Genomic DNA, 25,379 nt, shown 5'->3' with positions numbered 1-25,379 from the left:
TCTTCTCTGCTCCTCCTCCCCTTTCTTCCTCTCCTTTCTCTCTCTCGGGGGAGCGGATTTTGCTTCTATAAGTCTTTTATCGCACTGAATATTTCACAAAAGTGTTTTTCTTTTTTCCTCCTTGCACACATACGCACATTCCTGACTTTCTCACGGAAGAGTTCTCGCTTTGACTCCCTCACACTTTTCACATCTGTCATCTTCCATGTTTGCCTCCATCCTTCATTCTTCCTTTTTCTTGTCATCTTTATCACAATCGTGTTTTATCCCCCGAATGCTAGTGTAGCACGAATGTTTATTCTTTTTTCCCACTAGAGTTGTTTCCTTCTCGCTTCCTTTCGCACTCAATTAACCCTCTTTGCTTCTTCCTCCCTCATTTCAACAAACATCTCCTTCAGGTACTTTATAACATCTTTTCTGACTATTCCAGGAATGCATTTGAATATATGGGCCTTAAAAGGATTTAGCACCTTGTGGTCAATACATTCTTCTGTTTGGCATCTATACCAGCTTCCTGCTTCATTTATTCATAACGTGTGCTTACATGGATAAAGCGAATAGTGCATCTGGTTGAGTTAATTCAGTTCTACGGCTGGAAATGAGTTGCAATATGTTTGGCTAAACTTGAATTATTAATTCCCTAGTTCAAAAGAATCCTTTTAAACAGGATTGGCTGCGTACGTCACTGCTACAGGAAACCAGCAGCCAGCTTCATTTGGTCTCCATTTTTACTCTGGTAACTTGTACAGCACGTTATGAGCACCTTTGCACTTTGTTGAATGCACTTTAACTAGAACTTTAATTAGCACCGCACTTTAAGCATAGATTTGCACATCTACAACCATTTGCACACAAGAAGTTCAATTATTTATTGGATATTTATTGAGTATTTTAATCATTAGCAGGTAGCCTTTTGTTCCAGGACCTGCACAGCTGCTCCTCATTAAGAAGTGTGGCGGTTCCCTGTGAGGAGGAAAGAATCGTTACCGGGAGCAAATACAGTCTGCTGTTGTCTCTCTGGGGAATATTTATGTGTAAAGAAGTTTCTTGTTGAGATGTGATTACTCACCTGTCTTTTTGGTGTCCTGTCCAGGCTGTTTGACCAAATGAAACCTTTTAAAGGTTGCAGAGAGGCCACGAGTTAAGAGAGCGTGGGGAACGTCTGTACATGGGTTTTTGGTGTTTTTGGTGTAAGGTTAAGAAATAAAATATGTAATTGTTAATAAATAGTAGTAAAATATATATGTTTATTTAAGAGAGTGCTTGTTGTATATAGATGGTGTAATGTTGGAATTTGGTAAACTCACCTGTGAGTAAATAATGGTTTCGTCCTTTAATAGCTGGCTGCCATTTGTCATTAGACAGAGTGTGGTTTGTGCTGCTGTTGAAGGCTTGAGCTGTCATTAATAGTCCATGGAGTTGTGTCATATGTGGACAAATAACCCTCTCTTGCCTCAGTTCAATTGGGGCAACCGTGGCTCAGGGGTGTTGGGAAGCGCATCTGTAACCGGAAGGTCGCTGGTTTGATCCCCGGGCTCTCTGTCCTGGTCGTTGTGTCTTTGGGCAAGACTCTTTACCCTACTGCTGTTGGCCAGAGGGGCCGGTGGCACGATATGGCAGCCTCGGTTCTGTCAGTCTGCTCCAGGGCAGCTGTGGCTACAACCGTAGCTGCCTCCACCAGTGTGTGAATGAATAGTGGCATTGTAAAGCGCTTTGGGTGCCTTTGCCTTTGGGTGAAAAGTGGCCATATAAATCCAATCTATTATTATTCAATTTTATTTATACAGGACCAAATCACAACAACAGTCACTCTAAGGTGCTTTATATTGCAAGGAAGACCCTACAATAATACCTACAGAGAAAACCCAACAATCACATGACCCCCTATGAGCAGCACTTTGGCGACAGTGGGAAGGAAAAACTCCCTTTTAACAGGAAGAAACCTCCAGCAGAACCAGGCTCAGGGAGGGGCGGGGCCATCTGCTGTGATTGGTTGGGGTGAGAGAAGGAAGACAGGATAGAAGATGTGCTGTGGAAGAGAGACAGAGGTTAATAACAAGTATGACTCAATGCAGAGAGGTGTACTAACATATAGTGAGTGAGAAAGGTTCAATTCAATTCAATTTTATTTATATAGCGCCAAATCACAACAAAAGTCGCCTCAAGGCGCTTCATAAGGTGACTGAAGAAGAAATACTCAGTGCATCATGGGAGTCCCCCAGCAGTCTACACCTATCGCAGCGTAACTAAGTGAGGATTCAGGGTCACCTGAATCCTCAGCCTTCAGCTACACTGTAAATCTAACCACAAAAGACCGCCTTGTGACAGGTCTGCAGAATTAGTCTATTTTACACCATTTGTGTCTGTTTGTCTCATCAATTCAGGCCTCATTGTTTTGTGTGCTTTTTCTGTCTTGAAAATAAGAAATTAAAGCTTGTGAATAATTTCAGTAAAGGCTCTTATCCAATACCAGAGTACAATCACTTCTCAAACTTTTCCAAAATTAATTTGGAGGCATCTCAAGTGGATCGCTGTCATTCTGACCACAATAGCCCACCTCCCATTTCCCTCTCTATCTTTTCTTTCCCATTCATCGTCATCCGCTTCTGATTGTGGTGACAAGCGTACAAGTCAAACATTATTTTGAATACAATGTATATCCAGATTTTCAAATGAAATCCCATTAGAGGATGTGGTTAATATTTCATACAGATGCACAAAGCTAAGGATGTACATGAGCCTGCATTAGCCTCAAGCTAATTCTACCAGTCATCACTTACTGTGAATCCTATGAACAAGTTGAAGCTTAAAAGGTACAATAAAAGTCTGCCAGCCTGAGAGACACCACTTTTTAAAAAATCTATTTCAGTCTATTATATCCTTACATGACTTGGGAAGATATGCAGTAACAGAAGAAAAAATGTGCCAGGCATCAACACAATACAAAATAAAATGAATGTAATAAATTTACAGACAAATTCTGTAGAACTTTTTTATTATGTGTGTATATATATATATATATATATATATATATATATATATATATATATATATATATATATATATATATATATATATATGGCTGATGTGGTCTAACTATGAGTGCAATACAAGTACAAAAGTGCTGGTTCTCTGACCTGTGTCTGTGTGTGTGGGGAGGAGCCATCTGTGTGCAGTTACGTATCTGTCCTGAATATATGCCCAAACTGGATCATGCTAGCAGCCATATATCATCCTCATCATCCTCTCCCTTGCTGCCTCTTATTTCTCTTTTTTTCCCATCTTGATTATCTTTTTTTATCCCATCGCTTAACCCCTGTCTCACCCACTCAAACCTTGAGACCAAGCAACCGCAAGTCTTGTGCTTGTCCAAGTCACACACAGACATGCACGTGTGCAAGTGGTTGTGCATTTGCATTCAGATGGTACATAATAGGTGCCTCTATTATAGCAAAAGTATGGTGTTTGGTTCTCTTTCTGCTTAAACCCATTTCTGATATAATATTTTCATATCTTCACATCACAAATCAGCTATCACCATTTCCATTTGCAAAAAATAATAAATAAATTTTAAATGTAACAGCTGCATCCTTTGTCCTTTTAATTATAAATGCCCCTTGTTTAGAATTCAATTATGTAGCTATGCGTGTTTGTGTGAGGGATAAGCCTTCGGGATGCAGATTACTGCAGAAGTGGAGAAATGTTACGGCCACCTCGCACAAACTAAGAATCTGAAAACTCACAGACAACCCATGGGAAGATAATGAGAAGCCAAATTTGGCTGAGAGGAAAAGCTGAACAGATTGTTTCAGGTTATCATGCACTGGAATATTCAGAAATGTGAGGCTTAACATACCATCAACTGTATTATTTAGCAAAAATAAATAAATAAAAGGCTACTGTAATGAAAGCAAGCTCCCATCTACAGCCACAAGATGTTTTGTTCCTGTCTAATAACTGATGAAATGAAGTCACCATATTAGAGCGCTGCTTGGAACCTTTTTTTAAAAACATCTTGCAGTCGATCCAGGAGTTACAGCTCACGACAGGCTGTATTTCATATTCCCTGCTGAAGTTTTTATTGATCGAGGTTTGGCTCAAAACAGTCAAGAAGAATCTTTGTATAACTGTATGAGACACACGGGCTATTTTGATGCACAACAGCAAAGTGACCTTCTGTTCTTGGTCGTACAGGCACATTTACTTCAATCTATCACTATCTGGCATCATAGTCAGTAGACATGCAACACGTGATGTAAACAGAGGAGGAGAAAGCGAGGGGAGTGAGCAAAAGGAGTGAGTTGCTTTGATGAAAATTAGCAGAACAGCCGGGTTGGGAAAACCAGCAAGAAATGTTTGATTTTTCACTCGATTTTGTGCACATCTTTACGTGTCTCTTTTACTGTGTCTTAGTTTGTTTACTGTATGTGTGCATTGTGTGTGGGTGTGTATGTGCGCGTGTGTGCCTGCAAAGCGAGGTGTGGATTGAGCCTCTCATTTGAAGTCCAGGTTTTTGGAGAGGCACTCTGTGCGGTGCGTCCAAAGGCCATGTTTGGTCACAAAAGGAATGAATTAATGCAGTCGTGATCAATGGAGATACCCACAAAAACATTAACGTCCGCATTGACACATACACCGATGGATGCTGGGAAAGAAGGTTTTGCAGTTTAATTTATTCACCTGAGAATAATAACAAGTCCAGTGGCAAAGTACGTGTGCATGCGTGTTTCTTTTGTGTGTCTGAGTGCGTGTAGGTGGTGTTTGGGTAGGTACATTTGTGGTTCTGTATGTGTTGTCAAAGACTGAAGAGGGATTTGTGTGTGTGTGTGTGTGTGTGTGTGCGCACATGTGTATGACAGCTCTCTCTCCACATAAGCATCTCTTGAGCATCTGAAAGTGGATTAAGTGTAACCAAAAGTGCCCCAAACACACGCAGAGAATTCACGTTGGTTGATAAAAGTTGCATCAGCTCATGGCCCTAGAGGGAGCTGCGTTTTGACACATTGTGTATTTTTTAGAGGAAAACCACTTGACAGAAGTTGTTGCTCCTCCCTGGTGACCCAGTCACAAACACACATGTACAGTACACACTTGCACACTGCCTAAAAGATCGTCACGTAAGCTTCCTGCATGTCTTCCTATGAGTATTACAGCATCCCTTCATGATCCCAAACTCATGAAACATATCCTCTCTCTGTCCTTTTGGCTTGATCGAGCATTTCATGTCGACACGGTGTGACGGGGTGAGGAGCTGACAGGCGACGTTTAATTCTTGGTTCTGTGTTTGGCACTGGAGCATTTTGCAAATGTTTCCTAGCAGGGAAGCGTGAACATTAAGCGTGTGATTCCACACTGGCATGCATTACTGAAACCCTTAATAAAACATTTTGGCTTGTTGTTGATTTTTCATTTCTGTAATTGCTGTTCTGAGGTTATTGCTCTGACAAAGATACAGACACAGCACAATCAAGAGGAAGCGTTGTATAGTAGCTCCAATTAATAACACACTTGAAGAATGTGTCACACACTTTTATTGTTACATTGTAAGCTCTGATTAATGCTGGAAAACACAGAAGTGAAGTTCAACAAGCCACTTGGTCTCAACAGAGACTCTGACTCTGATTTAGTTTTTGTGTCGATGCGTTTTAGTGAGTGCACAAATGTAATAAACTGATGATAAAATGCTTGATGCCCCAAGAGTGCTGCCGGCCGAGCTTTGGTAATGGTTGATGTTTTTCATTTGTGCAGATGTCCTATTGTAGAATCAGAAAATTTACTGACAAAATAAGAGCAGACAAATGGAGCCCACAGCTTCTAAACATTGCTTGTAATGCTCTTGTGTTAATGTCAGGCTGACAGAATTACAATTACAAATCAGTGTTGTCTGAAAGGTCCTTTTCCCTGTGCTCATTATAGTGTAAGGCTGGCAATTTCCAAGCACTAATCCCCACATGGGTGAGCATTTTTAGACATCTCGACTTCCTGGGAAAGAAATACGAGATTAGTGGGAAAACAAGGCCAAAATTCTCAGAAAAAAATAAACATTTGACTTTGATTTCATACAACCAACACCTGGCCCTGGAAAGAAGGCTATTGCATTCACTTCTGGTGATGAGTCAGATAGTAACTGATTATTTGGGAAAGTCAAGAATTTCAGTCCATTATAATACCGATTAATATACGCCGGTTTAAGCAGCCAAGAAACAGATCTACATTGAGGTGGCTCAGGCATATGACTAGGATGCCTCCTGGATGCCTGATATGTGAGTCGTTCCCACGGGCAGGAGGTTCATGGCAGAACCAGTAGACACTGGAGAGGTTAATTCTTTCAGTTTGCTTGGGAACACCTCAGTGTTTCCCTGGAATGGCTGGTGGAGGTAATTCTGCTTTAGCAGAAAAAGATGGATGGATGGATAAAATGGTACTATAATGTACACCTATTACAACACACAGTTTAAGCTTCACATATAAGTTATACTCGACATCCTTATCAATGACACAAAACCTTAGGTGAACCTTTAATACAGGGGTGGGCAACTCCAGGCCTCGAGGGCCGGTGTCCTGCAGGATTTAGATCTTGAGGCCGATCGTGGCTCAAGAGTCGGGCGTTCGTCTTGTAATCGGAAGGTTGCCGGTTTGAGCCCCAGCTCCGACAGTCTCGGTCGTTGTGTCCTCGGGCAAGACACTTCACCCGTTGCCTACTGGTGGTGGTCAGAGGGCCCGGTGGCGCCAGTGTCCGGCAGCCTCGCCTCTGTCAGTGCGCCCCAGGGTGGCTGTGGCTACAATGTAGCTGCCATCACCAGTGTGTGGATGTGTGGATGACTGGATGTGTGAAGCGCTTTGGGGTCCTTAGGGACTAGTAAAGCGCTAAATACAAGCCATTTACCATTTACCCTGGGTCAGCACACCTGAATCACATGATTAGTTCATTACCAGGCCTCTGGAGAACTACAAGACATGGTGAGGAGGTCATTTACCCATTTGAATCAGCTGTGTTGGATCAAGGACACATCTAAAACCTGCAGGACACCGGCCCTGGAGGCCTGGAGTTGCCCACCTTGTTTTAATATTATGCAATCAACTGCATCAAAACCACAGATGAATTTGTCATATCTGCATCTTTGCGAAACAGTATCCAAAGATTAAACACGTAGGATTTTTTGAATGTAGCATTTGTTTTGACCTTGGTCACAGCAAACAGCTGAGCAATCGATTAGGGTAACCAAATGTCAAGCAAAGTACAAGATGCACCACCAAGTTGTTTGCCAGCTAAACTAACAGTTGGTCTGTCAGCTGGTCCTCCGACTCGATCTACACTGGTGTGTCAACAGCTATCGATGTCCATGAGATCTTTTACAGACATTTGCAGTTCAGAAAAACTGACTCATGCACATAATGTAAATGTTATAATGTTAAAATCCATAGAAAACACGTCACCGCAGCGTTTATGCATCCAGCTCAAATCTAGACACGTTACCTTTAAACTTTGTTTACCGTATTTCTGAACAGCAGTGATTTTATTAACTCCAGCTCCCAATTTTCCCGTTACCATCAGGCCTTCGGGTTTTCTTTAACAAGACTAGCAACGTTTTTGCATCGTAATACTTGTATTTATATAAAGAGGAAGGCATTAAAACAGACAAGGCAACACAACATGAATAAAACCACAATTTGGAGTGAATGAATAGAGGGCGAGGGAGAGCGAACGGGGGAGGTGGGGGCTCAGGCTTTTGTTGATATAAATGTATTTTTTACAGTTCCTCTTTTATGAGAGAGAAGAAACTATAAACGTGTAAATGCACCAACATGTTTTATGCAATAGATTTGCATAATATATTCATGAAGTCTACTTTTTCACTTGCTTATGATCCTCTACTCACCTCCCTTTACTCTGTCTCGCTCTCACTTACTGTCATGTGGAGCTCTGTTATGATTTTCCATTCCGCTCTGGAGGAAGTGCTCGCTCCTCGTCTGTGTGTGATTTTGTATGCCACAGTATGTGTCCGACTCATGGATGAAGTCAGTTTTTGTCAGAAAGTTACTTACACAAACACAAACACACACACACACACACACACACACTTGGAAAAAGCTATCACTAACCATCATTCGGTCTGACAGTTGTATAGTTGTATAGGCACAGTGTGTGTACGTGTGTGTGTGTATGCCTGCAGGTCCTGCCTCGGGCTGCTCTGGTGTCAGAAAGAACAAGCCTGTCAGCCAGGTATTGCATCATTCTGTGTAAGCTACAGGCAAACACACAGACACACACACAGACACACACACACACTTTTGTCAAAAGGTACTCTGTGGCCCCTCTCCCTGAGGATGCACTTACTGTGCAAGACCTGCACAGATCCACTCATCCACTCTCTTAATGAGGGGACAGAAAACAGAGGACAGACAGTGGGGTGGGGGTTGAAGCTGACAGTATTACTATTACTGACAGAGTCGTAAAACGTTTAGAAACACACAATGTGTGTATATATATACATATATATATATATATATATATATATATATATATGATTGTACTTTAACACTATCAGACTGAAGATATTTAGGAAAGAAGGAACATTTCGGCCGGTTCTCATCTGTTCACATTTCATTTCAAGTGTCAGGTTAGAATCAGGTTTAGGTTTGAGAAAAGTCTGAGTGTGATAGTTAACTTTAAGGGCAAGAGCCCAACAAATGCTTTATGTCAGCAAATGTCTTTACAGAAATAGCAGTAAAAGCGACTGTGTGCAGCAACATGAATTTGGCTAAATTTCCTATGTCTGCATTTGGAAAGAGGTTCCTGTCTCCGTCTCTCTCTGGGCCGATGTGATGAATTTTCATCAGTGTGTTTCCTTATTAAGCCTGTTTCTGCCATGCCTCGCAGTCACACAAACACATTAACTGTCTCTCTCCCTCACACAGACATCGATACACACACGTGCACACACACACACACACACATAGGCAGGCCTTAGATGAGAGCCACTCTATGAGAAATGAGGGAATTAGTGCTTATAACAAGCTCGAAGAAGACCCCTTACTGGGAGCGCAGTGGAAGAAACAAATGTAATAGATCGTGATGCGACACAGGAATCATATCCATGCATAACAGCCATTATGTGACATTTAGACACACATAACTCTTCATATTATAAGTTTACTGTCCCAATGTGTGTGTGTGTGTGTGTGTCCATATTTCAGATGATACTCCATTCACCGTCTGTTGTTCATGCTTGTGTGCTACAAGTAAATGTACTACATTTGATTTTTATCAAGCGCAGTAATGATCTGATAATTGGCCCTTCATCTGCTTCTCTTCCTCATACCTCTCATCCTTCTCTCCTGTGTACGCTGTCATGTCCTCACAACTCTTTTATTTGTCCCACTTTCATGTTGCAGCATCCTGATAAGGTCTGGGACCAACCTCTGCTGTGTGCTCTGCTCAATATGGGGCACACACTTGTCTACTCAGGCAATGAGCCTAGTAGGAATTGGTGGACTAATTTCTGCTTAATGGCATTATATTCTTACTGGGGATGTGCTTTGTGGACCAAAATGACATAAATGGCTATATGAAAGGGCTTATTTCCTAATTGCACCTGACGCAATTCTTACATAATGTTGTGGACTTGATGTGAAGGATTTTTAAACCCCCAAGCGTTCCATGATGAAAAGTCAATTTCAGCCTTGTTTTCTTTTCTCTGTGTTAAGTCAAGTAAATAACAGGAGCTCCTGACTGATCAATAAGGAACAGGCTGCAGCTGTCATGTCTCGTTATACATGGATGAAGAGGCACACGCTGATTTGCACACACAAAAACAAGCACATGAATATCAAGGCGAGGGCAGAAAAAAACAAAGATATGGTTATTATTTTTAATCGTATTAAAAGTATGAAACACGGAGGTAATGATTTGCTTAATAACCCTCTCAAGGCCTTTTAGGGACTCAGAAAATTACCTCCTGTCACATAATAGGTTTGTTTGTACATTTTAAATATATTTAATCGTCTTACTCTCGCACACACACACCAGTTTGCTCCGTGGTGTTGTGGTCACGTTCATCTACAAAGCAAAAGATCCCAGTTTGGTCCTGAGGGAGACATGAATCCTTTTGGGGGCACCTGGTGCAAAAATCTGTCAAATCAAATATGTGGAGCGACCTTCAGCGGTGACCCTTGTGAAAAGGGGAGGGGGGGGGGTCACAACAGGATAGATTTCTTTTCTTTCTCCAAATTCTTCCTGCACATCAGTGGCTGCTGTATCAGTATTAACCTCCGGTGTCGCCTCTCCCTATCCCGGCTCCTCCATTTCTCAGCCTGGCTTTGAAATGATCACCTTTACAGGTTGACTAAGTCAAGGATTTGGAAACAATAATGACACAAAAGCTTTCAGGACAAGTGAAAGACTGAGAGAAGAAAGCAGGAGAGGCAGGGAAAGACAGATGAAATGGTGAAAACATGCTATTCCTGGGGAAGACGCGCCTGTGTTGATGCTGTGAGGTGGGCAGAGTGCATGTCTAACACTAACGAGGGGCCGATATATTCAGCATGCTGCTCTGCCAAGGACAGTTGTAGCGAAGCTCTGAAAAATATACTGTCTCTGCGTATGGAGGCGTATGCAACCTGACATGCGAGGCCTGTCATGTTTCGTTCAAGTAAATCTGCTGCTCTCATTCTTCTCCGGAGGCAAACATCGACATACTTGTTAATATTTTCCTTCACAAACACACACACATGCAGACACATACACTTTGGTGCCGTTTATCTTATTATACTGTGCATCTCCAGTCACCTCTTAACAAAGGCAGTGCAGCATGACTTAATCGAATTGTGTGGATATCAGGATTTGCATTGTGGTGATGAAGATAATGACAATGTTGTCGATTTGCAAGCAGCATCAGTCTGACAGTGACAAGGACACACTGACACAACTAAGCACTTGACTGACAACACAAAAAGCAGCCTCACACAGCAGTGGGTGAAATATTTACATAACATCCATTTGCAATTATTCTCAGCTTTCTAAAACTGGAAGCACATCCAAAGGGAAAGTAGACATAGCGCCTCGTCACACACAGCGCATGCCTACTGCGTTTCTTCGTGTCTGTTATTCTGTTTGTGTTTAGCCCTGAGACAGCGTCGATTTGCCGATAAGAAAGAGACCGTTTCCTTTTTTTCCAGAGAGGCCGACTGAGCCTGTGCCAAGTGGGACAGAATGGCTAAAGACATGAGTGGCGTTAAATAGCAGAATCATAACCTTGACGCCAAGAACCTCTGAAACACTTCCTGTATGAGCCGATAAAAAGCTATTCTGTTCCATTTCATTCTTTTTTTTAGCCTAAACACAGCACTTGTGAACAGCCACACAGACACCCACAAACGCAGAGCTGTGCACCGGCAATTTGATTTAGGGGTGCCGAAGATGAAGTGTGATGTCTCGGATAGCTCGGTGCGGCTTCACACCTAAGTGTGCGTGTGCCTGTGTGTGTTAATGGGTGTGCATTTTATAAGAATATAAGGAAAGTACGCAGCAAACTCTGCAGTTGTTACAAGGCTGCCTTTTTTGTTCCCTGCCAGCGTTTCCTGAATTCTACATTATTAAGTAATGTCGATGGACTCTTATTTAAAATTTCAAAAGTTCAGCTGAAGTGAGTTAAGATCCATGTAAATCATGTTATTCCCATTTGTGTTACAGTTTTGTTTAATTATAGGAGACTCAGTGCTTATTTTGACCACGTTTGACAGTGTGAGCTGAATTGAGTCTCCTGAGCTCTGCGCTTGTTACGTTTTCTGGTCTAATTAGAGGCAGTATGAAGGGACAGTTAGTTGCTCATCCCTCAGAAGCACTGACTTATTTTGTAAGTACTGAAATCATACATTAGTTAATCCCTTCTTATTAAAATGAAAAATATAAAAATACATTTTCCCACCTGCAGGTGCTCAGTCATGTCTCCACCAGAGATGGGCAGTACTGTAATCCGATTACTTTTTTCAAGTAACGAGTAAAGTGAGGGATTACTATTGCAAAACGGTAATTAGATTACTGTTACTTTCCTGTAGGAACGCTGCGTTACTGCGTTACTAAAACCGTGATTTTTTGCGAGAATGTCTCATGACAGTGACGTAAGCGAGTGTGACGTTCGTGACAACAGCTGTGTGCAGATCAACAGTGGATCATATATCGAGTGCAGAGAGAGTATGAGGTGCAGCGTTTAAAGCGTGGAAGTACTGACCTTACTTTGAGTTTGATTCCATAAAAAGTGACAAAAACATTAGTGTCCGCTGTGCGTGGGAAGAAAACTTCTTTTTACAGCGAAAAAAACCCCTAAACTTCCAAACAAGCACCGAGTGCGCAACGACGTAATGGGAAACTCACAGAGAAACTCGCGGATTCTTCCACTGACCGCGGCACACCTGCACCAGGGTAAACCTCCGCCTGCTTTAGAGGTGAAAATAGAGCAACAGGACCGCTAGTCTTTGACTTTATTTACTTTCTGCTGTGTTTTACTTGCATCTATTTGAAAGACTGAGTGTAAACACACACAAAAAAAAAAATTATGTGCTGGAATGTGCAGAAAATAGGTTTAAATATTAAACAAATTTCTTCCAGTCAGTGAATGCTGCAGATAATTAAATTTTTGCTTGATGCATAAAGTTAAAAGATTAAAACTAACAAAACAAGTTTAAAAAATAGACGTTTCCATCTGATTACATTTTGTATGATGGATTATGTAGAAAAAGTAGAATTGGGCTGAAAGATCTATCACTTTATCACCTCTCCAGGTTGTAAATCGTGTTTTTAAAAAGTAACTAAGTAACTAAGTAATTAATTACTTTTGAAAATAAGTAATCAGTAAAGTAATGGGATTACTTTTGGGGGGAGGTAATCAGTAATTAGTTACTGATTACTTTTTTCAAGTAACTTGACCAACACTGGTCTCCACATAGCGAGTTTGAACCGCAGCCTGACAATTAGCAAAAAAACAAAAAGGCATGAATGAAAAAATCTGAAAATGTTAAAAGGAAACATTTTTTGTGATGCTGAGACTCCCACATCACACAGCAGTCAGACCTGCTGATTCAAAGTCGAACCTGCTACTGAGAGATCAGTGATGGCATCGCTTAGAAAGGCTGGAATGTTGCACTGCACTTCAATGCTTTCATTTTATCCCTGATATCGTGCTACCTGCAAATCTGTGGCACATATTCAGGCTGGTGGCTGTAAATGTTTCTTGCAGAGAGGTTGCCCTGTCATGCCTTCAAGTGCTTTCTGACTCCGGGGACATCCTTTCATACCCTTACCAAACACCGTGAGTCTGACAAAGCCTGTTAACATATACACACATACAGCCACATGTGCCCACACTTACACTCGCAAAGAAACACACTCACCTGTGCAAACATTTGCACACAGATAGCTGTGAAGCTGTGAGGTTGATAGGTACTCTCAGTCTGCCTCTGCAGTTCTGTGTTTCACACTTTGTTCTGTTCTCATGTACACTATTTTCTCTATCCACCTTTCCACTTAGTCACAGTGCACTTTTCACTTTGCTTTTCTGTTCCCATTATTTCTCACCTTTTCCCTCGTCTTCCATCTTTTCCAGTCCTTCCCTCTCATCTCCATTCTCCTCATATCCTCCATATATCTCCTCCTACTCCTCGTCAACTTCAAGGCTCGCACTGACTCAGTATTCTGCAGGTACGGTGTTTTTATGGCAGTCTGAGAAACATTCTCTGTTGGCACAAGGAGAGAAAAGGTGAAATACACTGTAACTGAAAGAAAGTACCCTGGACTGATTACATCCCTCCAAATCGAAAGCACAGACAGTTATTTAGTGTTCTTTTTAAGGCCATCCACATTTCAAACCCTCTGGGAATTTGTACTTCACACAAAGAAGTGAAGTGCTTCATTTTAAGTTTCAACTACACCGACACCAACTGTTAAACAAACTGGAGGAAAAGTTTTTAAAAACGTTAACGCCAGTGTAAAGGCAGAAACAGATTTATTTTAATAGTGTGTATAGTGTCTGCAGATGGGGACAGAGCAAGAAAGGGATGGGCTGAAAACGTAGCATCTCAAAGTTCTTGGCAAACCCATTTCCTGACCCTTCTGAAGAATAATACTTGGGGCTTGGCAGCCTTTACTTTATTTCAGCGGGTACACTTTGTTCCCAGAGGGATGGATGTGCTCCACTCATGCCAGCTTCACCTTCACCGTCCTGGACCTTGTCATGGGATTGCTGTTGCGCTTACATAATCTTCTGGCAGTACTGTGCATTTTCACCACTAAATACCTCCCATCTCACCGGGGCATTACACTCACACAAGGATGGACATATGGATGCATACGTACACACAGGCATGCACCCTCCTGCTCAAACCTCTATCTGTACTTGCGACTTACCCGCATCAGCCTTTATACTTGCTCAGGCACACACTTTTATACGCCTGCACATACACACATTGTATCCCAGCACTCTGGATTAGGGGTACAGATTAAAGATTACGGCCAGCACTGGGATTACACAGTACTTTCCTGCCCCTCCTCCATCACAGGACAGACCCACCTCTGGCCCTATCATCTACACTGGTGATGTCATGCACACAAAGAGAAGAGAGAGGATTTTATGTCACTGATATTCATTCCTTAATCCTAAATTAGCACCCACAAAATGGCATTTCTGCTAAGGATTGTCTTCTCTTCTGTTATATATATCTGGCTATTCCTCTCTCTCTCTCTCTCTGTTACACAATAAACAATGAAGTCATCTTTACATTACTGGCTCTCTCAATGCAATTACTCACATTAATCAAAGCTCCTTCTCAAATGTCCCATTCCCTCCCTACTGCGTCATTTCCTAACTCAATTGAAGAGACTCGTAGATAGAAACAATAGAAATTATACGACAAATGGGAATAGGTTCGATATTAAGGCTCAGGTAACAGTACGTGATGGAGGAGAAGGACCTTGAGGATGCATGAGTGAAGTTTCCAGGGAATCTGTCTCCTACAGTAGATGGTGTGCTTAAAAGGTGTGGGTGAGGATTGCCTGAGGACTGTGGTGAGATGGTATATCGATTGCTGATTCACTATCTAGATCCTTCATATTCTACCTGGGCGTTTGGAACCTCCTGTGGGGTCACAAGCTATTTTAAGGTAGACATGATAAGAAGGTTTTATATATAAATATACAGTATTACATACAGTATGTGCAGTGTTAACAGTATGAGTTACTATCAGGTGAAAAGACCAGTGCAGTATTATATACAGTATATGCGAGGCTAGCAGCAGGAGTTACGATGAGATAAAAAGGAAGTATTAAAAGTCATTCTGTGTCATATCAAGACTGACAGACTGTGAACAAAAGAAATTATGTCATTAAAATCTAGCGGTGTCAGTGTTACCCGGCAGTCCAGCGATTGGTGAAGAAACCAGCTGCTTCAGGGATGCAGGGACACTGCCCTTTAGAAATAAAGTTTAACTTGAACTTGACAGACGTTGCACTGAATCTGCAGACTTTAGCAGAGTAAAGAGAAGCTTAGTGGGTAGCTTAGTGTCTGTTGACAAGGCTGGCATAAACCAGGCTGCCAGAAGCATCGGCATTCACATTTGTTCCGACACTGACACGGTTGTATCTGTGGCGCTCCATCGTACTGTATATTTTAAAGACTAATAGTAATGACGCTCCTTCAGTCTCTTCTGACTTCAACAACTGGGAAGCTTTCACAGTGTTTCATCAGTAACTCTGTTCCTCTTTAGTACGCTGGTTTTTGCCTCTCCGTTTCCTTTTATCTGTCTGTCACCTGAAGGTATCTTCAGAATAATTTATTTGACCCCAATAGTGAAGTGACTCAAAGACCTTTCTCTTCGTTTTTCATTTTTGTTTCTTTTTAGGTGAATGCCGTCATGCCATTTGGGTGCCTTGCCCTGCGAGATGGGCGAACGTATGACACGATATCTGATGTCACAGACAAGTATGAGTTCGGACAAGTCCTGCGAGCGTAAGTGCTATAAAGCTTTATGCACGGATTTCTTTTCCCTCCTCTCCATTGTAAACATTTCACAGGCACAAGGTTTTCATTCACCTCATGAGTTATTTTCTGAACTGGACAGTTCTCACCACAGACTTGGTTTGTCATATTAGAAGGTTTCACTGCAGGAATGACAGAAGGTAATAGCGCGAGGCTGGTGTGTAACAGACAAATGTGACAAATTTGTCCGTTTTAGCCAATTGTCTCAATATTTTTGATTGTAAAAGTTCAGGAAACACATTGTTCGAAGGCTATTGTTTATTCACTGGATCTATTGTTTATTCAAAAAATATTTAGACATATTGCGTAAAACCTCTGAAAATCAGTTTGCTGCTCAACTGGCTGAAAACGAACCATTTTCTTCTGCGCACCCCTTCGAGAAACACAAACTCACGCACACACAGGCAGGCATGCAAACCATACACACAAATACCAATCAGTGTAAAAGGCCATATGGCAACATCAGCATCTGGCCTCAGAGATTTCTGCTCATCTTTTATATAACACACACACGCGTGCATGTACACACACACAAACTTAAAAACACATTAAGTCAGAATTAAGTGCAAAGCTTTTGCTGTAGGCCTGTACATGTGCTTCTTAAAATTGTGTTTATCGCTTTTTCTTTTTCATTCTCATTGTGAAACATTGCAGTTTAATTTTCCATCACGAAGCTTCCCTGAATCCATTTGGGTGAAGTACTGAATGCCCCAAAGGCTCAAAACCTAATGCCGCCCAGCTGATGGGAGCTGTAAGACCCATTTCAACCCTTCTATCCGAAGCTTCACCTCCTAATTAAATTATTTCACTGAGTTTCACCAAAGCAGCCAGTGTACTCTTTGTGCCCCTAATTTGAATATTATTCTGTCTCTCCTGGACCGCGCTCTCATACAAAAAATATCAGAAACTTTCATCCTTCTTCCAGCATTTACTCTTTCTGCTGTTCTCAGTCTGTCTGTCTTTCTGTCCATTTCTTTTTCTTATCGCGTAGGAAGGAGTTCTGCGAGCTGTGCCTGGCAAAGGACAGACAAACAGACAAGGTGTTTGTCTGCAAGAAATTCCTCAAGAAAGATGGCAGGAAAGTCCGCAAGGCTGCCAAGAACGAAATCATGATTCTGAAACTGTACGCAATCAGTTTGTGAACAGATGGATGTATGATTGAGCAATGGAGAAAGGCGGAGAGGAGGAGAAGGAGAGAATGTTTGGATATACAAATTTTTAAGTGAAATGAATTGTGCAATAATTCTTGTTGATATTGTAAGCTGAGATGTGAATTATGCTTTTTGCTTTCTTTGAGCTATTTAGTCACCTGACAGACTCCTTAGCACCTTACGTTTGCACGTAGCGTCCTACAGTCTGTGACTTCTTTTGCCTCTTCCAGGGTAAACCATCCAAACATCCTTCAGCTGATAGATACGTTTGAGACTCGGAAGGAATATTTCATCATCCAGGAGCTGTGAGCATTTCTTTGAACTTTTCCACCGATTGTCTTTCTCGCGTTAACATCATTGTCAGTATCTGTTTGAGTGTCGTTTTTGTGCATGTGCCGTAACACAAATCCAGCAGCTCGAGGGTAGGAGTTGAGTCTATCCTCTTATTACTGTGTGCTCTGTTGTTCCCCTCAGACACAGGGGAAGGTGTTAGATTTGATGAGATATTTGCTCTTAGTAACACTCAGCATTACTCAGTGCTCCTGAAGCACTGCTCTGCTACAAGAGAGTCTCTGTGGAGAGCTTGGGATCGATACACTAGAACTCACCTAATCCACATCACTTGTGACTTGCGCATTTTGATATTTGCAGCTTTATTTGAAAGCAATAATAATGACTGGAGCAGAGTGGACACATTATTTATGCCGTGTTACTGAAACAGAGAAAGACAAACTGCACTTGCAGTCATTTGTGTGTACATCGGGCTATTTATGTGTAGCTCACACATTAGCCCAGGCACCAGACCTCCTGCTGGAAGCATTACATGATAATCATTGTCATCATTCATCTCAAAATGTAACTAAGTATGTTAGAGTAATGACTAATAGTATCGTTTTTAATTGCTCAGCAGTGCTGGCTCCAGCCTAGTAGAGAAGGTTGTTTATCCTTCGTAAATAAAAGGAAGCTGTGCTGCAAAAAGACTGAAAGTGGTTTACAGTGTTTCAAAATAGCCTTTTACATGTCATGGGATTTTTAGTAATATGTGTACTTGTGCCTGTGTGCACGCGTGTGTGTGTGTGTGTGTGTGTGTGTGTGTGTGTGTGTGTGTGTGTGTGTGTGTGTGTGTGTGTGTGTGTGTGTGTGTGTGCGACTGCACGCAGTGCCACAGGAGGAGATGTTTTTGACTGGATTCTGGACCAAGGGAACTACACAGAGAGAGATGCTTCCAATGTCATCAGACAAGTCCTGGAGGCTGTGGCATACTTACACTCCCTCAACATAGTTCACAGGAACCTGAAGGTACATGCTGACTGCCTTTCTGTGTCTTATGGCGTGTGTGTGTGTGTGTGTGTGTGTGTGTGTGTGTGTGTGTGTGTGTGTGTGTGTGTGTGTGTGTGTGTGTGTGTGTGTGTGTGTGTGTGTGTGTGTGTAGTGAGTGCCACTACCATAAAAAGATAAAAATAGATTAGTGACTAACTAACTTTGTCCAGTGAGCGCCGTCACACTCCAGCAAGCAATATTAAGTATTTAGTCAGCACAAAATCTTTGGAGACACATAAAAGCATACTTCTGCCATCCCGGTAATGACTGAACGTTTGATAACATTGTTACCACGGGAGTAAACACTGTCTTTATGGCTTGAAACAATCTCTAGTGACAGACACACATGCAGAGAGATTCGTATCTTTAGCAGACATCATCAAACCATTAGGAATGAGCTACAGCATCTCGTGGGCTTCAGACTCCCTCTACTGGTAAAAGATGAAATTTAATTTTGCTTAAACCTAGGAGCAGAAATCAGATTATAAACCAATCAAACCAAATCAAAATCGAATAAAAGTGAAATTGAAATAAATGCAGGACTAGAAATTACTTCTTACAGGGAAACCAATACTTGTGTTAGTGTGTTTGGGTTTGGCTTCGTCATGGTCCAGAAACAACATGATAATTTGTTGCACATATTCCAGCTACATTGCTAAATCTGCTGGTTCATTACATCTTAATTTTGCTTGTCTTGCTAACAGGTTGACTTATCAGTGTTATTGTTCTGACTTATGCATGCCTGATGTGAAAAAAACTAAATTGCCTCTTAATCTGGCCTAATCCCTCTATTGTGATCATAACACAAACATTCAGGTGAATAGAGCAGCGTTGCTGTGAACTTTTCTTTTATCTAAGGTTCTAGAGAAAGTCTTTTCATTTTAGTGAATATCTTTGTGATGTCTGCTCACTGCTAGTGCTGTTAGCTACATTTGGCAGAGTCAACTACTTTATTTTGCTGGACCATCTTGAAACCTAGATTGGGATTAAGGGATCGTCTTTACATTGTTTTCATTCTTACTTATTTAACAAAATCTTCTCTGTGGCCAAAGCTAATACTTGATCCTGTGCAGACCATTTGAATTAGTGTCCCTCGTGGCTCAGTACTGGGACCACTTTTGTCTTCTATATGCATGCTGCCTCTGAGACAGATCCCTCACAGCCACATGCCCCATCACAGCTATTTAGATGACACACAGTTATTTGTCTCTTTGCAATCAAAGGTCTACACACCTCTATAAGTGACATCAAATGATGATTACTCTTGTACTGATGATTTGCACTGGAAGGCTGTCAGTTTTGCCTTGATTAGCCTACTAATGACTTTTAAGTAAATGGCCTTGAGCTATATGATATCAAGGACTTATTAACCCCTTATGTGTTATTATTACCTTACTGGAACTGTTTCCGACATATCAGGATAACATTTAATGCTACAGTTCCTACAAAATAAAAGTTAAGTAGATTAAAATCATCACCTTTTGGATTGTTAAGAATTTTCACCATTGTTTTGTCCAAAGGTCTTTTAGTTGTGAGATGTTTGAGGGCTCTCTTGCATGCACTGCATGTTTCACATCCCTCCCATCTGAATAGATTTTTCTCCTGAAAAGCTTTCTTTGCTCTACACAAACACACTGTTCCTAAAGGCATCTATCTTCACTGGCAAACTAGTTTTGCTCCAGTACTCATTTTCGACAGGAGAGATTTGCTTCCTGAGCTGCTGATTACATACAAGAGTTACCTGCAGTCATAGTTTCTTGCACGCATGAAGTTTTGTAGTCTCACCTCTTTGAACTTGAATATACTGGAGTTTATGCAGCTGTTAAATTATTTGGAGATCCATTTTCACGGAAATGTGTGAGCCAACAGTTTTCATGAGACTCACTAAATTTATTACCTCTTTGTGCAAAAAGTACAAAAATGTACATTTACCATCGTTCATTGTAAGTTATTGTTCCTGTTAAGTCCAATAGGACAGAGCATACAGACTGACAGTTCCTTGGATTTGTACAAGTACAAGAGTTGTTTTGACAAATTTGATGGACGTTCACTTTGTCCTGATCTGTTAAAATACCCACCATCAGATGTTTAAACCAGTAGCCCGTTTCCTTGACTCCATGGTTGTCGTTTAGTATGTGTGAAATTGTGTAGGAATGCTATTTCGTTTCTCATTCTCTTTAGCTGGAAAACCTGATGTACTACACAGAAAACAACCATAACAAAGTAGTTTTGCGAGATTTCTACCTGTCCAGATTTGAGAACGGACCAATCACGGAGCCATGTGGAACACCGGAATACCTGGGTAAGTAACTCTAGACATCACTTTACAGTGTGTGGCTTCGTTTTGGGACCAAATTTGCTTTTCAGTTCTTCTCCATCTATTATCCTGTTTTGTTTTTTCCCATCTTTGTTTTCTTCTGTTGTGTAAATATGACTGAGGACTTGTGCTACTGAGCATTCAGAGTTCAACCCCAACAACCAGCCATTACACCGACAGAAAACATAAGCAGAACTGCAAACAATCAAACTCTTCTATTCTATTCATCTCATTTCATGTGCGCTGTCTCTCCTCTCTGTGTCACTGAGATTTATGTGAGGGCAACTTGAAGTACACGACTGGGCCTTGGCCTGATTCTCTCACCGAAATGCCAGGACAGTTATTCATAATGCTGAACTGAGTAATTACACTAATAAATAAGGGAAGCGAATAGTGGCCCTGGTGGGAAAATGATGCAAAGAAATAAAAAGAGGGAATTAAAACTGGAGATAGCCTTCGGAGGTAAGTTGCCCGTGCAGCTTAGAGGCATAAATATGGTGTGAAGGCTTGTAAATAAAATCCTCGGACATTTCTCTGCCTCTTACACACATTCTGTATCTGCTTCATTCATTGCTGTTTCTCAGCTCCTGAAGTGGTGGCTCGTCACCGATATGGCCGTCCTGTGGACTGCTGGGCTGTGGGTGTCATCATGTTCATACTGTGAGTCTCACTGCTAATTACAAACACTGTGATGTAACGCTCACTAGGCTTTAACGGGATTACTTTGTTTGATATATATATATATATATATAAGGTCTGTCCATGGGATAGTTACACTTCTTCTGTCTCTTTCTGTGTTTTTTTTGTTGGTTTTTTGTTTTTTTGCAGCTTGTCGGGTAACCCTCCCTTTTACGATGAAACAGAGGAAGAAAACACCGATCTGCATAATCGCATCATTTTCTGCCGGATTGTTGCTGGGGAGTTTGAGTTTGATTCTCCTTACTGGGATGACATTTCACCTGCAGGTATAAAACTCCACCACATGGTGGCAGTGGATACTTCACTTTCTTTCTTAATAAGACAGTTTATCAGTAAACTTAATGTAGAGCATCAGTAGGTAAAACATTTTGTGGCACTTTTTATCAAAATTGCCATCGTCATGAAATATTTTGCAGAGCAAAACTGAAAACAGCACAGAATGTTTTAACGTTTTCGCTTTTTAAAGACTGCATATATGATTTCTTAAGATGCCTCGTTTGCCTTTTCATTGCTCTTTCAGCTAAGGAGCTTGTCTGTCGCCTGATGGAAGTGGACCAGATGCTGAGAATCACAGCGCAAGATGCACTTTTCCATGAGTGGTAATCATGTGTACATGCTGACAATAGCAACAGGAATCTTGGCACACAGCTACATTTACTTGTATGTTGTGTCTCAGGATTGCAGGGAACGGTGCATCAGAAAAGAACCTGAAGGATGGCGTGTGTGCCCAGTTTGAAAAGAACTTTGCAAAGGCCAAATGGCGGGTATGTATTCACTCCTGCTCTGTAAATGTGAGATTAAATGAAGTTGGAAATAATAGCAGCAGAGGCATATTGGAGGAGAAACCAGGTGAAGACCAGGGTGTTAATGTGCTTTTAGCTCCTAACACAACTCAGCAGAGGTATGTTTAAAGTCTGTGAATGACATGGTGGAACTGATAAGGCGATCCAGGGATGAGACTGGTGAAGACAAAGAAGGAAAATGGTGGCAATGCTAACCTAACAGCTTAAGTAACAGCAACAATCCTCTTCTCTCTTTCTCCATGTGGTTCCCAGGAATTAAAGGTATTGTTTTTCATTCTGAAGGACAGTGGAAGGGCAGAGCATGGGGAGAAACTCACATTTAGTCCAGAATGACTCATGATAGCCAAATATGCTTTTAAATTAAAAAGAGGTTTTTATCAGAAGCTATCTCTATAAAAATCACTTTGGAAAAAAGGTTATATTAAATGTTAAACCCAAGTCAGCTTTGAGATGTATTGATCACGTCAGGGGCCGTTGAAACTCTTCCCAAGCTCTGTTCCTGCCCACTGTCACTCTGCCTGTCCCAGAAGAGATCCATCCACTCTGCCCCACTTTTGTCATTGGATTACACCCAGATGTTCAAAGTGGCCTGCTCTACTCCTTTCCTTCTCCTCATCTGCACTGGTTTATGAATCCAGATCTATAAATGTGAGATAAGCAGCAGAGAAGCAAGGTTTTTTTTCTTCACTACGTTTGTAGTATTTAAATTAGTGTAGATAAGGAGAGGGTTAAATGGAAAGGACATAAGGGTTCTTAGCCACTGTGAACTTATGAACTGCCGTGATTTATACTGTAAGGCCCTCTGGCATTCCTCTTACGTGAATCCTGGCCCATTGTCCCATACTGTTGTTACATTTAAATCATTTTTGAAGCAATACAAAAAAAATCTCAATTAAGAGATATTGTTCTCAGTAGCATTTTTGTGTCCTAGTGGCTTTTCACTTCCAGAGAATTCAAGGGAATTCGTTTCCCTGGTTTATTAGCAGTTATTAAGCTCACACGTTCCCCCCTGACTCCTTCAGTGTTTGTAGAGCAGAAGGAATCAGATCGGTGTAACATTTATAAGAAGGGGATTTATACACATTTGCTTGATTACTTTTTCCAGTCAGCAAGCACTCAAGGAGTTTCTTGGGGAGGGTGAGACTTGAGATTGATTTAAACCAGGGCACAATATGTCATAGCCTTCTGGAAGTAAACAACCGGCACTAATCTTCCTTCATGTCACACAAATCATATCTCAGCTCTTAGTACGAAGTTGCAAAAATCATGGTGTGTTGACAGGCTTTTTTCTCAAATGCTTGTACTTGAAGCTTATTTTTTAAGCTTTTCCATAACTATGTTATCAAAATATTTTTTATTAGCAGGGGGGGAAGAGGAAGTATATTTTAACGAAAATGAAATGTGCTGCAAATCTAATTCTTTTCATCCTAACCATCCTTCTCTTGTTTTTCTTCTACTTCTGTCTGTTCCGCAGAAAGCAATCCGTGTCACCACCTTCATGCAACGCCTGAAGAATTCAGAAGCATTGATTGATAGCTCTGCTGAGGTTCAGGGCAGTGAGGAGGCAGGGGATGGTGAAGGGGGTGCTTCACAGGGAACAAGTGATGAGGGAGAGAAAGGGATGAGTGATGGTGGGGTAACATCAAGTAGTGTGTCTTTAGAAGTTACCATTGAGAGTATGCCCTCTGGTATGGACCAGAGTAAAGAGACAGTTAAGGCTGGAGAAAAACAAGAGGAGGTAAAGATGCATATAGGCCCATCTGTAGGAACTTCGCCATCAGGTGTAGAGGACCTTTTCTGTCAGCCAAATGCAGTCCCCAACTGTACCCAGGAACAGCCTGACAAGGTTGGTGCAAAGAAAGGCGCAGGTGAGGGAACCAGGAAAATGGCTGCAAATTTGGGCCAAAATAAAGTCGTTCCAGAACTCAAACAGACGCCTGCGGTGAGCCCTGAGGCCTCGAAGCTATTAGACAGCACTTCGGGCATTAATCTTGACAAAAAACACATATCGTCCTCCCCCGACCCCAGCAGCAAACGTAAAATGGCTGCAACACTTCATGCACCTTCACACACAGCATCAGCCTCACCGCTGAAGAGACCAGTCACACAAAGCGAGCAAAAGGATGAGACTGATGGAAGTTGGTGTCAGACACAAGTACCTGAAGCGGTGGCAGAGAAGTCTGTGGTGGCGCCAGTTACTCCAGCAGTGGGGCCAGGTACAGGGGTGGATGGAGGACTAGAAGTTAGGCTAAGGGGCGATGAGAGTCCAGTAGATAGGCAGGACAGGAATGCCAGAAGAACAGATAGATACAGCGCTGAGTTTAGTATACCAAGAGCAGGTGCTACACCGGGACAGGCTTGCTATGCAGTTGGAAGCTCTGCTAGTTTGGGCCGTCATGCCACACCATACAATCCAGAGGTTGGGGCTATGGGGATGGGGATGGCTGGGAGCTATGGGAGTCCATACAGTTCCCTGTATACGAGTGGAGGAGGTGTAGGGAGGTATGGAACTGGGCTACAGCACAGTGGGGGGACTTCAAGCGATTGGCAAATGGACAGTGTGATCGAGCAGATAGAAAAGCAAATGGCTGCTGTGCTGGAGAAGATCGAGGGAGACATGCCATCGCTCCTAGAGCAAATCAGTGACTGTCCTGCTGAGCAACCTCGAGCTCGGAGCACACACGCCTCTCCCGCCACCTCTCGTGCACGCCCCTCACAGCGGTCCACATCTGCAACCACCGGCACCCCACCACCACTTCCTACCTCTCCCAGACCTGTGCTGCCATCTCTTCCTCACATTAGCATTCCTCCTCCTGCCTATCCCCCACCATCTCCACCCACAGAAGCCTCACCCCAGGCGCTGGGAGAGCAGGAAGACAGAGATGGACAGGCGGCTCCTGCTCATTCCAGCCAGTCACCAAGACCTGGGATAGGCAGGGGACTATGAGGCAGGTGTGCATGATGCAATACACAAAGGCAAAAATACCTGGAACACTGTATTCATAGTTAAACTTAAGGATTTAATGACTGTCTCACCCAGAAGGACTGCCTAATTGTGAAA

At 42.0% G+C, this 25,379-nt stretch overlaps 1 protein-coding gene across 2 annotated transcripts in view; it reads left to right on the top strand.

Annotated features, from left to right (window-relative positions):
- camkvl (CaM kinase-like vesicle-associated, like) overlaps positions 1 to 25,375 on the top strand; it is a 39,188-nt gene extending 13,813 nt beyond the window's left edge. The window contains exons 2-12 of one of the 2 annotated variants that reach the window (XM_040048086.1): positions 15,892 to 15,998; positions 17,020 to 17,151; positions 17,410 to 17,484; positions 18,340 to 18,478; positions 20,681 to 20,801; positions 21,401 to 21,476; positions 21,645 to 21,781; positions 22,036 to 22,114; positions 22,192 to 22,279; positions 22,571 to 22,579; positions 23,793 to 25,375. In XM_040048086.1, coding sequence (XP_039904020.1) covers positions 15,904 to 15,998; positions 17,020 to 17,151; positions 17,410 to 17,484; positions 18,340 to 18,478; positions 20,681 to 20,801; positions 21,401 to 21,476; positions 21,645 to 21,781; positions 22,036 to 22,114; positions 22,192 to 22,279; positions 22,571 to 22,579; positions 23,793 to 25,265 — 2,424 coding nt within the window. In that variant the 5' untranslated portion in view covers positions 15,892 to 15,903 and the 3' untranslated portion in view covers positions 25,266 to 25,375. The remainder of the gene's footprint in view (positions 1 to 15,891; positions 15,999 to 17,019; positions 17,152 to 17,409; positions 17,485 to 18,339; positions 18,479 to 20,680; positions 20,802 to 21,400; positions 21,477 to 21,644; positions 21,782 to 22,035; positions 22,115 to 22,191; positions 22,280 to 22,570; positions 22,580 to 23,792) is intronic. The other variant, XM_040048087.1, reaches the window with a different exon arrangement.
- Positions 25,376 to 25,379: the final 4 nt, after the last annotated feature.

This window comes from Simochromis diagramma, unplaced genomic scaffold (genome assembly GCF_900408965.1).
Source record: "Simochromis diagramma unplaced genomic scaffold, fSimDia1.1 OVJJ01000387.1, whole genome shotgun sequence".
NCBI lineage: Eukaryota > Metazoa > Chordata > Actinopteri > Cichliformes > Cichlidae > Simochromis > Simochromis diagramma.
The sequence above is the reverse complement of the archived record's forward strand: the minus strand, read 5'-3'. Positions and strand labels throughout refer to the sequence as shown.